Genomic DNA, 17,605 nt, shown 5'->3' on the forward strand with positions numbered 1-17,605 from the left:
ATAGAAAAGAAAACATACTTACCTGGACCCGTCACATACGAAGCTCGTGCGGGAGTCATGCGCGGAAATTATCCGACGGTGTCTCCCGTCGAAATATTTGGACGGAAAGATTTCCGCTAGCTTGGTCCTAGGTGTGGGAACTAGGGATCAAACCCTCGATGGCTTCAAGATTGGAGCCACTACCATGACACCACTGTGTCATCCGCCCATCATTGAATATGGACATCGACGAGTAGTGCAATAGTAGCAGCAACATATCTGATGTCGTAGGCTGTGTTTAGTTCCCAAACAAAAAAATTTCGAGCACTTTCGTTTGTTTATGGTAATTATTGTCCAACCATGGACTAATTAGGCTCAAAAGATTCGTCTTATAAATTTCGACCAAACTGTGTAATTAGTTTTTTATTTTTATCTATATTTAATAATTCATATATGCGTCTAAAGATTCGATATGCTTGAGCTCTGAAGGCATCACCGTGTAATTATTGGTTCGTTGTGCTCCTAAACATTCAGGAATTAAACAACTGTAAGTAAATTAATGAACACAAATGGTCATTCTAATAAAGTACTTGCACGCTATCTATGTTAGGATCACATGTCTGCACTGTAATTAGTAGATAAGTTCATTAATTTGAGTTTTTTCCTTTCATTATGTTCATTAGTTTTAGTTTTTGATATGTATTTCTTTATTGAGTATTAACCTGTTATTACTTTGTTCTTTTTAATTATATTTTAGTTTAAGTCATTTCATTATTTTCTGCACACATTGTCAGCACATTTAAATTTTTTAAGTGTAGCTTTTGCAAGTTGTAATGTAATTGTATGATGTGTGAATGTTCAGTTTCAGTTATCTAATTTTTTAGAAACTATGTTTCTGTTTTAATGTTTCCGTTAATTTTAGTTGAATGAGTTCAGAGATTCAATGTTTCAGTTCTTGTTAGGGTTTTGATGGCTTCGTAAATCCTGGATATTAGTTCCAGTTAGTGGATAAATTTTTTTTTGCATAATATTCATTTTGAATTTGAGGTTATCAGAGTTTTAGTTTACCCTTTAAGGTTCAGATGGCTACCTACTTGAATAGTTGAATCATAGATATTAGTTGTTCTTCATTATTGAGTGTTTTCAGCTTTTGTGGATCCATTGTTGTTTATATCCCTATTATTTGTTTATTGTTCTGTTCTCGGAGAGCCTTGATCTGTTCTTTAGTTGTCTCGATGTATTGTTTTAGTGTTTTCGTGCGGTATCTCCAGTTTATCATTTTTTTGTTTTTTCCTTGGTGACCATATGACCAAGGCCTTGTTTAGTTCTGAAAAGATTTCGGATTTTGGTACTGTAGCATTTTTATTTTTATTTGACAAATATTATCCAATTATGGACTAACTAGGCTCAAATGATTCATCTCGTAATTTACAGGCAAACTGTGTAATTAGTTTTTATTTTCATATATATCTAATGCTTTATGCATGTACTTTTAAGGTTTGATATGACGGAGAATCTTAAAAAGTTTTTGGATTTTAGGGTGAACTAAACAAGCCCAAGGCTCCTGACATGAGGTGCGTGAGGGGTTAGGGTCCAATCTGATTTTTAGAAACTGTGTGTTAGTGCGATGTTTCCATTAGTTTGTAGTTCTTTTGTCATTGTTTCTCTATTGATTGTTTTTTGTTTTCTCAATTTATTTTTTATTTCCTTTTAACTCCTCCGTCTATACTTGATTACTTGGTAAAGCACTTGCACTTGGCCTTGATCAGGCACTTAGCTCTTGGTCAGTTTTAGAAGTAGTGTTGCTTCACTTGGTCTTGATCAGGCACTTTGCTTGGTCAACCACTTGGCTTTATTTTTCTTTCATGCGTTTTTTAACCCTTTTAAATATTATAAATACTATGTTTCCGTATTCTGAAGCTCATCTTTTTTCACGTGAGATCCCTGTGAGGTTTGTTGCTGCATGGTCATTTCGTTGCATGCACGCGTTGCCCATTTAAATAAGATCTGGGTGATGTTCATTGGAATTTCAATCGCTTCAATTGTTTTAGGTCACCGTATATTCTGGATGAATTCATTTTCCTTTATCAACCAGATTCTGGCCTGGTTTTAGAACCTACGTCTCATGAAACAATTGGACACAAAAACTGATTGATGGATTGAAACAAAATCAATCGAAAGATGTGTAGTCACTCCCCGTATCCCTCTAGCTACCCGACAATGCAAAGTTTCTTTCGTCCAAACTTATATATAACTCGTGCTTATACGAGTTAAAATAGCTCTTGTCAAACGATTCCAGTTTAGGTCTTATATATAGTAACCTTGATAGCTAGGAAGAGTACTAATCCTAATATAAATAGATTACTTCAATCTTTTGAGTAAGCTAAATGGGAATTCTAATTCAAGAGTTTGATTCTAGATTTATATTGACACTATATAGGGTAACCTTGATAGCTAGGAATCATAATCCTAATCCTAACATAAATAGATTACACATCTTTAAGTAATCCAAATAAAAAAGATATAAAATTTTCTATTTTCTTGGTTTACCTTTTTATTATTCTTTTTCATTTGTCCCGTCCCAGACTACTACATCATCTGGTTAAATCATCTTATAATAAAACCCAATAGCAAACCAATTCTATCTAGAACCAGTTCAAACATAGTTCGAACCGAACCTAGCAACAAAGAGTTGGCGGACAGAATTTTCTGGTGAACTAAAATTTTAACAATTATATATTAGGGAAAGATTCACAACCATACTAAAATGCTTTCCTTGATGACATGACAAATATCTTTGTCTAAGATAGACCCACAGTTTTTTAGACAACACTTTGACCAACAACTGCTCTATTAATATTTCCTCTGTTCTAAATTATAAGGTGCTTTTAATTTTTTATTCATTCTATCTAGACATATTATTATTATATCTAGATGCATATCAAAATAATGTACTAAAGAAGATCTAAAGCGACTTATAATTTAAAATAAATAGAGTATATCATTATATGATATAAATTATAATAGTAAATGATTAATTTTTTAAAATTATAACTCTAATGACGTGTTGTTATAATAAACTAGGATGATTCCCACGCGTTGTCACGGGTATAAAGGAGGAATATAAATATAGTCTCACTATAGTCTATCAAGTCATCTATATATAGCTTGATTATTAGTAGTCAATTTTTGAAGAAGATGAGAGTAAGTTACTCGAGAGAATAATGCTAGCAGTATACGTGTATGATCATAACTGCAGGGGCGAAGCTACGTGTATCTAATGGGGGTCAGCCGACCCTATAGATTTTGGCAAATCCTATATAAATTCACTATTTGATAGTGCATTTTGTGTGATATCAATAGAACCGACCCCAGTGATTTTCGTGCCTAGCTTCTCCCCTGGATAATTGTATCCACTGCTAAAACCATTTGTGTGTGGGCATTTAATTGTATGGAGGAGTAGATAATGATGTGGCTCAAGGAGATGCAAAATAATTAGCTTAGTGAAGTTTATCTTTATAGGATACTAAGTGAATTCCCCGCGCGTTGCTGCGAGATTTTCTTAAAAACAAATTATTATATATATAGCATTACTATATGATATTTAGTATATTATATATATGTATACATATGTATGAATTTGACTTGCATGTATTTTATTATATTAGATCAGGTAAAAATTTGCTAAGTTAATAGAAGAAAAACTAATATTTGGCTATATTATAGAGGAATCGGTGATGAATCAAATAGTGTATGTACATGATTTATAAGTTACTAGATTAAAGATTTAAAGTATTTCACATGTTATAGATGACATGATCATTTTTTTAATTAATATGAGATGATATGGACTTAGTGGAGAATGATGTAGACACCTTGTATGAAGAGATAAAATATTTAGTGGGTTGAGGAATGATGTAGATACCTTGCATGAAGAGAGAATTTATCTAGTGGGGTTTAGTTTTATAAAAATATATGATGATATGATATATTTTACAATAAAAAAAATATTTTGTTGCGACTCACAATAAAAAAAATGTTGGTCAATGTCCGAGAGACTCGTTCACAGTGGTTTCCCACTAGCCTTGTTTAGTTCCGAAAAGTGAAAAGTTTTCGGTACTGTAGCACTTTCGTTTGTTTGTGACAAATATTATCCAATCATGGACTAACTAAAATCAAAAGATTTGTCTCATGATTTACAGCTAAACTGTGTAATTAGTTTTTGTTTTCGTCTACATTTAATGTTTTATGTATGTGCCATAAGATTCGATGTGACGGGGAATCTTGAAAACTTTTTGGTTTTCAGGGTGAAGTAAAACAAGGCCCGCAAAACTTCTCCCAAATTCACTCGGCCACTCGGAACGAACCAGAACGCGACACGTGTTAAATCCCCTCCCGTGTTCGTCGCTATCCCCTTCGCATTCCCCCCTACTTTCCCCTCCACTCCAGAGTCCAGACTCCAGTCCTCAAACCACAGCCACTGGAGCTTCAACAACCTACGATTTCCACTTCCTCCCCCGCTCGCCGCTCCGATGGCCGTCGCCGAAGTGGCGATTGAGGTTCCCCCGCAGCAGCAGCCGGCGGCGGCGGCGGCGGCGACGCGGGAGCCGGCGGTGGTGCCGAGAGTGCTCCAGTACCTGTACCTCGCGAGTGCGTGGGTAGCCTGCGCGGGCGTGGCCGCCGCGACCGTCGCGCGCCGGGCCTTGGGCGACTCTTCCCCGGTGGTCTGGGCGCTCCTCAAGGTCTCGATCGGAGCCCTCGTCTTCCCCGCGCTGCTCATCCTCATCTTCGCCGTGCGGGTCCTGCGCGCCATGCTTGCGGCGGGGTTCAGACGGTCGCTCCGCACCCACGCCAGGGAGATTCAGATCCAAGCCAGGAAGGTATTCGATTCGATTGGGTTTTAGTTTTACGAGTAGATATATGCATACTAGTGGCTGGCTAGGCTCTAATTCTCTGGGTTGATGGAATCAGATACTGTATATACATGCTCGCGCCTTCAATTTTAGCCTGTGTTGTTATTTCTTCAAAGGAGAATTAATCTGAATCTGTCCAATTTCAAAGAATAATCATACATATCCTCTCAATATGGTCGTGTTATTCAAAAGTAAAATGTTTACTTTGTTTGCTCCAGAGCTGCTTTCAGTTATGCTGTATTAGTTTCTCTAGGGAAAATTTAATTTGTGCGCTGTATTTTTGTGAGTGCATTTGCATCTTTCCAGTTTCATATTGAAACATGAATACAAATCCAGTCCATATGATTATTTCACTCGAGGAAATGTGACTTGGTTTGCTTGCTGTTGCTGACTTGCTCTCGGTCCTCCTTGTCAGATGTTTGGAGCGTTAACGTGGAAGGCACTTCAGGACCCTATCGTGCTTGCGTGGCTCGCATCTTTCCTTTTCATCCTCCTGCTTGGAGCAAGTGTTCTTGTGTTTGTGGGGCTTTTACCAATGGAGGAATCTCGCAGGGAAAGGATTGGTTATGTGCTCTCTGATGTGGGGGTATTGGGTGCCATGTCAATGTATTGCTTTATCATTATACCCAGTTTTGCGCTGAAGCTCTGGAGGGGCATGTAGGGTGGCGATGCCACACAAGGCACAGCACTGCGATATCTGAGGTACCCAACAGTTTCTCTGGCCATCTTGCGTTCATGTGTCATATAAACTTTTCTATAATGAAGATGCTGTTCTGTACATAGTTGTGCTTTCTTTGCCTCTTATTAGTATGTTAACCGCTCCTTTAGTGGCATAAATCAGTATCTGATTGTGAAACGTGCTTGAATAGGTAGTTATTGAACAATAGATTTCATGTATACTTAGCATAAAATCTGCTAGAGGTTGCTAAATATTTGAAAGTACTTTTTTTTTTGAAATTATGTGTAGTTGAACCCAGTCTTAGGACAACTGTAAATCCTAATTCATTGATATGCTTTGCCGCATTTTTCATCTATCCATGAAGATAAGGAGTTCTATGGATGGTGATTGAGAATTGCTGGCCTTGGTGCCCAGGGACATAATAAAGATGTCTCAACTCCTTGCTAACGGGGGCATTCACTTTGTGGAATCACCACAATGACTGTGTTCAGTGGGACTAACCCTAGCATTCAACTTGTTCTTGGACTAACTTTGGAGGAGGCACACCTCTTGTGTCTTGCTGACGCTAGAGATCTAACCCATACGAAGGTTACTGCCAGATAATTGTCTGGGCCATTTAGTGTTTTGGTTTGGCCATTTGTTTATTCTTTTGAATGCACACATGCATTCTGTTCCGCTGAGGAGTGGTGTATGAAACCGCACGCGGGGGGTGGGGGTTTGCTATTTTCCCCTAATGTGATTATACACAACTCTAGTAAGAAAATAAGGGCCATGTGTAATCCACTTATCTGCATGCATTTTCACATGGCCTTTGTGTATCTATCTTGTTCTGTTTATTGTACATTATTGTGTTAATATTTTTATGTTTGGTTGGTAACCGAAATAATACTCGGTTTGCCTTTGTCAAATACATAACATTTTTATATATAATATTAATGCCTTTTATGTTTGAGTAAATTGATGGAAAACTTAGTTTGGTTATACATGGTAGTATTTCAGGCCCATTTTTAGTATTTTATCTAGTTTCTACTGCATTTTTGCAGTAGTTATTGGGAAATATATTTTTGGTTGTGAAATATATTTTTGGTTGTGGTAAGAGATCCTTTCATGGTGCACAAGTTTTATCCCTGTCGCTCTTTTTTTGTTCAGTGACATGTTGATAATAACTTACTGCACCACTAGCTTTTATGTATAAGTAAACATGTTGATAGTTCCATACGATGATTGTTGTGAAATGTAGAAATAAATGTGGTTGCTGATAACCTGTTGTATCAAAGGTCCATGTTATTGGTTTTAAGTGATACAACTAGTATAAGGATAGAAGATAGGCTTGTTGTATTGCTGAATATGTGGGTGCTGCACCTGCAGAATTGTTGAATACTGAGTTGATGTCACTTACTAATCTAACCAAAGCTTGTCCTGTTTTGTTGACAGGCAAAGATAGATGGAGAAGGCACAAAAGATCAACTAGTAGTTACAGGCTTATAGTAAAGACCCTGAATTCTGCTGATGTCTCTGGCGAAGCCAGCTAATGTTTCAGAGAAATAATTATCTCTTGCAGACTTACTGTTATACCTCAATACCTGGTGATGTGTGTGTAATGTGGTCACAGTGGGTATGGCTACCCTAAGCCCTCTCAGAACATAAGTACCCTCTTGGACATCTGTGCCGTCAAATGAATATATACTAGTTGATTCATAGTTGTGACTGGATCTGTGGTTGTCATTATTATGAATACAGGTAGATGTGGTAGGACTGTATATCAACAACGCTAGTGTGGACTCGTAGATGATATCGGTTTCCTTAGCTCGTGTTTTTTCTTTTAGAATAATGTTGGTGCTTGTTGTGACTAACATTACATGATCTACTTAAGGATTTTTTTTTTCATTGAGGCCTTTTGTTGACCTTGTGTGACTGTATCGTGGGCTGGATTGACTATACGGGCTGGCCTGATTAAGATAGGTTGATAGGGACGCTTCTATTGTATACATGCGCAACGAGAGAAATTGTATTGTGTTAAGGATCTTCAAATTGCACTGGGTGAAAAAGTTTTGAAAGGAAAAGGAGCTAACAGTCATCCATTTGGTTAAAGTTTAATTATAGAAAGGTAAATTGCGGTTGCAGTGGACATAGCGACATAAATTTAAGCAATACTCATTATTGTAACCACGCAATACATAAAATGAAGCAATACCATAACATAACAACGAAAAAGAAAACAGAAAAGTATTCAGCCATAAAAGGCTGAGACAATCTCAGGTCAACCCAAAACGCGAAAACGGTCCAAATATCACTCGTAGGCCCAACAACACCATTCCGACTAAATCTAAGCCTTTATTAATCTGGACGAATGACCGAGATCACAAACAAGCGACAGGCGATATGAACTACAGGACTAGCCGATCAAAGGGGAGAGCCGCGCCGGTCTTTCCAGTATACATGCATCAGAGATCAGACCATTGCTTTCTTTCTGCAGTAATAACCTCGTACCAATGTTTGTCGACCTAATCACAATGCAAGAGAGTTTATGAGATTAATGCCCCAGTTTAGACAAGTGCAAAATCCAAATCAGCAGAAGCACTCACTATTTTGCCCCGTTTCAACAGAGTTACCACGCCAAGCAACCACGTGTAACCTGATGCCCTCTGCAGTGTCCCCCTCCCCACAGCTGCAATCTCTTCTGACTTGCGTTGCATCGGCAGTTGTGGACGGCTGAGCGTCATAAACGCCATGTTTACAGGATGACGATGCTTGTGTGCTGTGCGAACAGAAAGCCGAGTCCGTAGACCACTTGTTGATCGGCTGTGTCGTCACGAAGGAGCTCTGGTGCGCGTTGTTGATGCCGCTAGGCCTAGCCATGTTCGCACCGGTCAGCGAGGTGAACGTGACTGATTGGTGGCTCCGGCAATGGCTTCGCCTCGACGCCACTTTTCGTCCACCTTTCAACTCCTTGGTGCTACTCGTCTCTTAGGTTGCACTACCGGAATCCGGCTCTTTGCCGAGTGTCTAGAGGTTTGCCGAGTGTTTTTTTTCAGGCACTAAAGAAAAAACGCTCGGCAAAAAAAAACACTCGGCAAAGAGGGTTCTTTGCCGAGTGTCGAAAAAAACACTCGGCAAAGAGCACTCGGCAAAAAAAAACACTCGGCAAAGAGGGTTCTTTGCCGAGTGTCAAAAAAAACACTCGGCAAAAACCCTCTTTGCCCGAGTGTTTTTTTGACACTCTTTGCCGAGTGTTTTTTTGACACTCGGCAAAGAACCCTCTTTGCCGAGTGTTTTTTTTACACTCGGCAAAGACCCTCTTTGCCGAGTGCAAAAAAAGAAACACTCGGCAAAGAAAATTTCAAATCAAAATTTGAAGCCCTAAACAAATTCAAATCAAAAAGTTTTGAACTACAAAGTTGTATAACTTCTCAAGATCTATAATCTTTATTTTGGACATTTCTTCATTTGGTAAAGTGAAAATAAATTTGTTCACAAATTTTATCTTGAGCTCTTATAGTTTCTAGAACTACAAGAGAGAGATATAAGATTTGTGAAAAATATTAGAATTACCGTGTCAGATGAGCAAATGATCAAACAACCAAAATAAACTTTATAGATTTTGACAAGTTATGAAATTTTATAGTTGACAAATTTTTCATTTGAGTTTATCTTATCATTTAAAACTGTGTCTTTATTTGAAAATTTTTAATTTTGATTTTCTGAAATTACCTCGGATGAAAAAACTTCCTAGATAAACTTTGTAGGTCTCAAAAAGTTATGAAACTTTGTAGTTGATAACTTTTTGATTTGAAATCATGTTGTCATGCAAAAACTACGTTTAAATTTCTAAAATTTGAAATTCAAATTTTGTAAACGACCTCGGATGGAGAAACTTCCTAAATGAAAATTATAGATCTCAAAAAGTTATGAAACTTTGTAGTTGACAACCTTTTGATTTGAAATCGTTTAGAGGCTCAAATAATCAATTTACATATGATTTAGTATGATACATGAGGAACCAAAACGTAATGTATTCACAACTGATGGTCTGGTGCAGTGGTGAAGGAGGGAGCCCCTCGAGCTCACGGTCGCAGGTTCGAATCCTGCTCGCGGCGTATTTGTTGATTTTGTAGGAAAAAAGCTGATAAAAAATGTGGAGGGTGCGCTAGCAGGTGCTAGCTGATGGGCAGCCCTTCCAAAAAAAATTTTTTTTTTCTATTTTTTCGGCTTTTTTTTATTTTTTTCTTTGCCGAGTGCCCGATAAAAAACACTCGGCAAAGACCTCTTTGCCGGCTAGAATTTTGTCGTGTGCTCTTTGCCGAGTGTGGCACTCGGCAAAGCCTTTGCCGAGTGTATTTGGGCCTTTGCCGAGTGTTTTTGACACTCGGCAAAGCCTCTGTCTCCCGTAGTGTTGTCTGGAAGGAGAGGAATAACAGGACATTCTTGCAGGAATCGGCAGGAGTTCCATAGCTCTTCTGTAGAGCAGTTTGTGAGGCTAATGATTGGGTGTTGGCGAGTTTTAGGACCCTTGCTGTAGCTTTACCGCTCTAGTCGCCTTTTGGTATTGACATGTAATCCTAAGTATCTTCTTCCAGTAGCTAGGTCCTTGGTTTTGGCCTAACGTCGATGGCTCCTCGCCGTCGGGGTTAGATTTGTTACCGTGACTTTTCTTCTCTTAACAAAAAATAGGTGAACGCCGATCTCGAAAAAAAAACTTAAAAATGACTGAGTTCCATTGGCATAGCAAATCAGAATTTCTCAGCCATGAATAACAACCCTGCCAAGTCAAGTGTCAGAACTCAGAACGCGAGCACACATCTGCTCAATTGAAACCTGCAGTCACGGTTTACCTGTAATTTACGAGGAAATATAAGCAAAATGCTACTGTGTCTATTTTTTTTAAAAAAAATGGAACTAAATAAAGCCTAAGAGCCTCATGGAGCTGTCGGCTGTCGGCTGTGCTTGCGCTTGCGCTTGCGCCTGCGTCTCCTATGGTGGCGGCTCCAAAGGCCATCAACGCTGGGGCCGCACTGCTGCGTCCGTCCGCTGCATGCATGCCTCTCACGGCCGTGGTGCCGGTCATCCGTGATGCAACGGCCAGATCTGCTTTTGCAATTTGCATGTGAAAGAGACGAGCCTAGGCCTCGTTTAGTTCACCCTAAAAAGCAAAAAGTTTTCAAGATTCCCCTTCACATCGAATCTTGCGGTACATGCATGAAACATTAAATATAGACGAAAGCAAAAACTAATTACACAGTTTATCTGTAAATCGCGAGACGAATCTTTTAATTCTAGTTAGTCCAGAATTAGATAATATTTGTCACAAACAAACGAAAGTGCTACAGTACCGAAATCGGAAATCTTTTCGGAACTAAACAAGGCCCTAGTATAATAATCAACTAGATGTACGGACGGGTGTTACTGTTGCACTGTTCAACACTGTTCCTCAGCCGTTGTAGACACTTCTTCTCTTTTTTTACTTACCTTATTTTTATTTCCCCCTTCCCTTTTTCCATTTCCGCCCCGGTAAATGTAGCCAACGTTTTTTCCCTTTTTCATTTTTTGTTTCCTTATTTTTCCCCCTCTTGCTTACTGATCAAGTGTGACACTTATATAAGAGAATAGTGTGAGTCTATCTTTTACATGGTACGATAATTAAACCTTACATTTTTCTAACTTTTTTAGCAACTCAACATTGTGAAACTTAGCTTAGAGAATAGTAAACGTGAGAGAGAAACCATCCTGCAGCGAAACGAGCCTTACATTTTCCTAGCTTTTTTTACAACTCAGCGTGTGTAACACTTAGACTACAGAATACTGCAAACAAATCTTTTACTTAGTATGATAATTAAACCACATTTTCCTATGCTATTTTCATATATGTATTTGTGGAACACTCCTGCACCGCCAAAATAGTACACGTCACCTGAAACAGTAGTTCCTTAATTTTCCTTTTGTGCTACTTCTCATATTATCACTTCAAATATATAACACTAGAATAGACGTCCCGTGGCAACGCATGGGGCCTGCTAGTTTAAATTATATTTGCTGGGAATATCCATGAAGCAAAGCAAGCTTCTCGGGTAAACTATATCCAACAATAAAACAAAATAATGCTTCTTTCAGAGCAGAGTCAGATACCTTCTATTAAATTAGTGTAAAACAAATAAAACTAACCAAAATCCTTATGATGAATCACATATTTCAAACAATCAAACCGCGTATCAGAGGAACTATCCGAGAGCAAACTTTAGCGTTCCGATGCAATATCCAAAAAGGATTGCATAACAAGGAATCACACTGCAAACGGCGTTCAAGCTGGCAGATTATGGAGTAGTATTCTAACTAAATATGGATCACACATAATTACATATCATTACACACCTTGAGAGTTCTCGTGACTGATCCAGTGCACAAATTCCTTCCCAAGATTCCATCTGACTATCTGAGCATGAAAAGCTCCATCGCAAGTGTGATTCAGTATCGCTCTGTGGCGTAGAGCCCTAGACTCAAACAGCAGCACTAACTGAGCATGTTTTTTGGCCATATTAACCTACGGCTCTTTTGTGTAGTAATGTCAAGCAAGAAGAAACAGCAAACAAGAGTTACAGTGGTTGAGCAAAATCCTGATTTCGAACTCTGCGCCAACCTCAACTCCATAGGCTTATTGAATCTGCTAGGCTCCAGTCTCATCTTCTCCTATTCCTGTTAATGGGCAAGCCAACCACGATCTGTATCAGTTTGGTACACTACTATCTGTATATATAATTATAATGTACAAAAGAATAGAAACATGTATAAAATGTATTTAGTACCTTCCCTAAATTATATAGTATGCAACTATGGAACGTCAAGCACAAGAATCGAGTGGACATTTTAGAGTAAGGAAACAGGCACCTGAAATAGAGACGCAACATCTTGCACACAGTTATGAATTTGCTTCGATGTCTATCAACATAGACACGCCTAACATTTTTCATTTTCCTGCACTGTTCCTTTAGTTCAACACTGCAGTTGCTCACATAAAGCTCCTGCAGTGAAGCTGGAAGGCCCTTTTCTGGTAGTGATTGTAGTCCTGGACAAGCCTTGATTGACAACTTCTTAAGGGATTGAAAGCAATACAACTCATTGGGCAGTGACTGCAGATCAGGGCAATAGCAGAAGTCAAGTACTTGGAGAGATGTAAGGTGACAAAGTGCTTTCTCTTGTTCTTCTGTGAAGGCTCTCACATTATTAGCCTGCATAATAGTGACAAGAAAGTAGAAACCATTACATATTGTGCAAGCTCATCAATTCAATACTTTATTGAAACAGCTGTTGGTCGTTACCATGAAAAACACAACATGTTGAAGAAACGGGAGCTTCTTGCAAATACATATTTTAAAGAATGAGGTGTTGTCAATCTCAAGCTTCTCCAGATGCAATGGGAAATCAAGGCCCTGGCTCTCCCCATTAGCTGAAGGTTCCCAAGGCTTAGACAAACTGGGACATTCAAAAATCCGCAGATGCTTTAAACTGGTGAGGGACTGCAAGCCCTCTAGAGTGGACAACCAGACGCATTTGTCGATAATCAATGTCTCTAAAGATTTGCATGAATGAAGGTCAAGAGAGGTCAGCTCTGGACTCTTAGATATTTCCAAGTTGGACAATGAGGCGAGATTAGAGAGCATGAAGGGCCATAATTTGTCATGCATGTGAGAAACCATAAGGTCCTTTAGTGATGGTGGTAGAAGAGAATGGCTGTGCTTGGATCTCTCTTTCTCAGTGGTCATTGTGACCATAAGATGTGGGCATCCTGTTATGCGTAGCGTAGTGAGAGAGATAAATTCATGAAAAAATTCCTTGCAGAGAACCAGATCTGAGACATCTTCTATGCACAAATATTGAAGCCGATGTGAGGTATCTGATGGGATCTGTAACAAGCCATCAGTTGTCTGCTTATGGCAGTCAGATGTTGAGGAGCTGACAGTCCCAGTAATCAGACCAACTGCTAGAGATGTTATGTTTGGGCACTTCATGATTGTCAAGCAAACCAGAAAGTGCAGTTGTGACAACACATGAGTTAACATCTTCCCTGTGATGCCACATGCTCGGATTACAAGCTTCTTGAGTAATGATGGGAAATGAGACCTGACTTCATATTGGCTATATGAATACAATGGCAAGGATAGCCTTGCACAATCTACAATTACCAATCTCTCTAACGAGACAAGTTTTTTAAAACTTTCACATGGTAAATATGCAAGATCCAAGCAGCTCTCAATCGTCAATTTCTCAATAATACTCAGACTGCACTCAGTCAATAATAATATATCATCCAAGGTTCTTGGGCCGATACATCCCTTGATAAACAATGCTTTCATGAATAATCTGATGTAAGGAAATGATCCTACTCCCTCTATAGATATTGTGGATAAAGACTTCACCTGACCAAATGGGGGTAAATTCATTAGCCGAGGACAGTTGTAGATCGTAACTTCACGGAGATAGCCAAATGAACGGAAGCATTCATCTTTAGATGAACATTGTGACAATGGAAATACCCTTAGTTCAGGACAGTCCCTAACCACAAGTTCTTCTAGACATGGAAACAGGACCTGCTTTTCAGAACCAGTCCAGTAGTTACAGGACACCATAGGTACTTCCCTTGATGCAGGCAACTGAATCAAATACAGTTTTCTAAGAAATGGAAATTGTCCAAGTGGCGGAAGGATCTCCCATTTTGTGCAATTCTCAAGACTGATAGACTCTAAGCAGATGAAAGAAAGATTGGAACACAACCACGTCGGAGAAGAAATACCTCCATACCCTGTTATATGAAGCCGCTTGAGCCTAGAATGTGGATGAAGGCCCTCAAGCACATCAGCCTCAGTTATGCACCTCACCACACACCGATTACTGGACCATGACAGGAGCAAATCCTGTAGGTATGTTTTATCCTTTAATCCAGCACTTTGAGACTCATCCTTGCTTCCCACATTCTCTAGATTGTATATTTCGAGTGAACCACCCAATTCACTTAACCCATTTAACTGTCCTATCTCAAAGTCAGTAGTCTTTCCTACTCGGAAGACCTTTAATTCCTGGAGAAACTTTAATCTACCAACCCCAGCAATCATTGCATGCAATTCACCTCGAGCAACAAAATGTCTCAAGTTGACAAGATTATTCATGCATCCTGGTAAAGCAGAAAAGTGAACCCAATACTCTACATCAAGGACCTGTAGATGATAAAGTTGACATATAACCTCTGGAAAAGGCTCAGCAGGACCACTGGATATTAGTTCAAGATAGCGCAGATGGATCAACTTACTGAAATTACTAAGGAGAAAGTCTTTGTTATAACTTAGTGTGCGTAATCTCAGAACACGTAGACGATGCACATCTTTGAATACATGGGAAAAGGTTTCAGAAAACCCAGCATCATACTTCCCAAATAGCATTAAAGTGCTCAAATTTCTTGTTTGCACCACATCTCCAATGTAAGCTAGCTTCCTCTGAAATATATCATTGGGATTAAATCTTCGATCATCTGTGTTCCACTTATAAGCAAATCTCACATTTATAGATAAATGTTGAATAGTTGGGAAGAAAGTTTCATTTCTTGAACCAAAACTATCAATTACAAGACACTCTTCTGATGAAACTATCAATGCAAGGTCATGCATTAGATCATGCATAGAGTAATAAGCACTTCTTTGGAAAAAACCCCTATCCACCAAATCATTTAAATATTGATGCCCAGTCTCCTCCATTCTCAAGTTTTTAGAAGAAACCAAACCTTGTGATATCCAAATACGAACTAACTCCAGTGCATCAAATCTGTGACCCTTGGGAAATAATGCACAATACGAAAAACATCTTTGGAGATGGAAAGGCAAGTGTATATAACTAACTTTGAGTGCTGGGATGATATCATCTGGCCCCTGCTGCAGTTTCCATTCATCACTTTGCAATATTTCCATCCACTGCCCACCATCAAGGCTTCTTTTCAAAAGCGCGCCAACACTTTTTGCTGCTAAGGGGTATCCCTTCAACCTTTTAGCTATGCTCTGCCCAATAATCTGCAAATTCCCGTGTCCTTCATATTTCTCATCACCGAATACACATGACTTGAATAAAAGCCAAAAGTCATCATCTTCCAAGCCATCCAAATGGACGGGATCCATCGTAGCAATCATTTTCACCACAGAGTGATTTCTTGTTGTGACCAAGATCACACTACCCTTCAGTAAACTACACCTCAGGGGTGCTAAAAGCTTCTCCCACCGGCTTTTATCATTGTCTTCCCACATATCATCCAAAACAAGTAGCAGTCGCTTAGACTTCGCACTCTGCTCAAGAATCTCTTGAAGCTTATTCAGGTTGATAATCTCATCATGCTTGCTCACACCATCCGACAGACAGTCCAGCATCTCACGAGTGAGTCTTACTTCATCAAAATGGATGGAGACTGATATCCATATCCGCTTGTTGAAATGATCCTGCACTACTGCATCATTGTACACAAGCTGTGCTAATGTAGTTTTCCCAATGCCACCATTCCCCACGATTGGAAGAACCGATAAATGTACACCACAGGCCTCCTTGCTTGTCAGCATCGCCACAATGCGCTTCTTCACGGTGTCCCTCCCAAACACCTTCAGCTCCGTGAAGAAAGATGTTGTCTGCCCCCGTGGATGCACATAAGCATCATGGCGTCCCAAATCAACAAAAGCATCCAACTTTTCCAGCTTGATTGCCTCGCGGACATCATTCCCAGCCTCACACATCTGCTCCAAAATTTCCTTTATTCTACCCGTAGTATCGTTATCTCCTAGGCGTGCCCTCTTGGTAGTAGCACCCCGAATCTTGGAGATGGCTGATTGGACAGCTGATATTGAAGAAGAAGAAGAGTCACTAGCCTGGTCCGGATGGAGCTGGCGGTGGATCTGGTAATAGAGCATTTCGTCGAGCAGGTTGTCGGCGTCGCCAGCGAGGCTGCGTAGACGCCGCAGGGAGCTGAGAAGTGCCTCGCCGCGAGCCCTGGGCACGCGTTCTTGGGCGGCGGAGAGGACGAGGTGCAGACTCTGGAGGCGGGAACGGAGGCGGCGCACGTCGCTGCCGGGGTCGACATCGGAGCCGCTCGCGGCGGCGGCCCAGGCGGCGTCCATGCCATCGCCGATGAGCTTCTCCAGAACCACCTGGACAATCCAGGACGCCGCGCCCACCGCGTCCATGGGCGGCCGCCGGCGACGGGATCCAAGATGTGAAGCCTGTGTTCACTTGGAGACTTGGGGGCACGGGTGAGCTTGCGTTCTGTTTGACAGCGCCCGTCCTTTGACTCAACGTTTTTTCCCTCGTGGCGCCCGATCGCCTCCCGTTTGTCCAAAGTCAAACTTTGCTGGCTGGCGTGGTGGCCTTGTCCGGCTCAAGTTTCTAAATTAGGACCTTTTCCCTAGCTGCCATTATAAAACATGCTCAATTTCCCTATGTCATTAAAAAGTTCGCTCGTTCCTGTGTGACCAGACACTAATTTCTTTTGCCCTGTGTGCCATTCCGTTGCCTTTCTGTTTGTTTTTGGCCGTTTGGGTGCTCTGACGTGTGGAACCGAGCTGAGAAAAAAACCGCACTGCCCTTTCGTTGGTTAAGTATGTCTGGTTTCGGCGGACACAGAGGAGACCGGCGGCGGCGATGGCAGGAAGCGGAAGCGGGACGATGGGGACGGTTTCGGCGGCAGCAGCAGCAAGATGATGCGGTTCATCGAGGCCATGGAGCGGCGGGAGCAGGACCGGATGATCCGCGAGGAGGCTGGCGCGCCTCGCCCGCGAGCAGGACGCGCTCGCCCAGTCCCACGACGCCGCCGTCGTCTCCTTCATACAACGGGTCTCCTTCATACAGTGTCCCGCGATGCCGCCGACGCATCCACAGGGCACTAAGGAGATCGTGGTCCGTGCGCCGCCGCCGGCGGAGTCGCAGGACACGGCGGGGTCCGGTGGCGGCGCGGCGCCGCCCGTCACCGTGCTGGCCGCGGTGCCGCTGTCTCAGACGGCGCCTCATCACGGCAACGGCA

The 17,605-nt window shown here is 40.9% G+C and overlaps 2 protein-coding genes across 4 annotated transcripts; one reads left to right on the forward strand and one right to left on the reverse strand.

Moving 5' to 3' along the window:
* Positions 4,399 to 7,280, forward strand: LOC8070092. Its single transcript, XM_002444298.2, has 3 exons — positions 4,399 to 4,859; positions 5,308 to 5,594; positions 7,006 to 7,280. Exons 1-2 carry the CDS (start codon positions 4,512 to 4,514, stop codon positions 5,551 to 5,553), a joined length of 594 nt encoding a protein of 197 aa, XP_002444343.1. The 5' UTR covers positions 4,399 to 4,511; the 3' UTR covers positions 5,554 to 5,594; positions 7,006 to 7,280.
* On the reverse strand, positions 11,760 to 16,924 carry LOC8070093 (putative disease resistance protein RGA4). 3 transcript variants are annotated; one of them, XM_021464182.1, is made up of 3 exons: positions 12,882 to 16,923; positions 12,369 to 12,791; positions 11,760 to 12,258 (listed from the first exon to the last, which is right to left on the reverse strand). In XM_021464182.1, the coding sequence occupies exons 1-3, from the start codon at positions 16,770 to 16,772 to the stop codon at positions 12,253 to 12,255; spliced, it is 4,320 nt and encodes a 1,439-aa protein (XP_021319857.1). In that variant the 5' UTR covers positions 16,773 to 16,923; the 3' UTR covers positions 11,760 to 12,252. The 3 variants fall into 3 exon arrangements, with proteins under 3 accessions (XP_021319857.1, XP_021319858.1, XP_021319859.1); XM_021464183.1 differs by having other exon boundaries at positions 12,451 to 12,791; positions 12,882 to 16,922; XM_021464184.1 differs by lacking the exons at positions 11,760 to 12,258; positions 12,369 to 12,791 and having other exon boundaries at positions 14,662 to 14,774; positions 14,867 to 16,924.

The sequence above is a fragment of the Sorghum bicolor genome, chromosome 7 (genome assembly GCF_000003195.3).
Source record: "Sorghum bicolor cultivar BTx623 chromosome 7, Sorghum_bicolor_NCBIv3, whole genome shotgun sequence".
NCBI classification, from domain to species: Eukaryota; Viridiplantae; Streptophyta; class Magnoliopsida; order Poales; family Poaceae; genus Sorghum; species Sorghum bicolor.

Coding starts and splice junctions, on each gene's coding strand:
- LOC8070092 (XM_002444298.2), top strand. CDS start 4,512: ATGGCCGTCGCCGAAGTGGCGATTGAGGTTCCCCCGCAGCAGCAGCCG. Junction 4,860..5,307: donor TTCAGATCCAAGCCAGGAAG/GTATTCGATTCG, acceptor CCTCCTTGTCAG/ATGTTTGGAGCGTTAACGTG.
- LOC8070093 (XM_021464182.1), bottom strand. CDS start 16,772: ATGGACGCGGTGGGCGCGGCGTCCTGGATTGTCCAGGTGGTTCTGGAG. Junction 12,792..12,881: donor AACATGTTGTGTTTTTCATG/GTAACGACCAAC, acceptor ACTATTATGCAG/GCTAATAATGTGAGAGCCTT.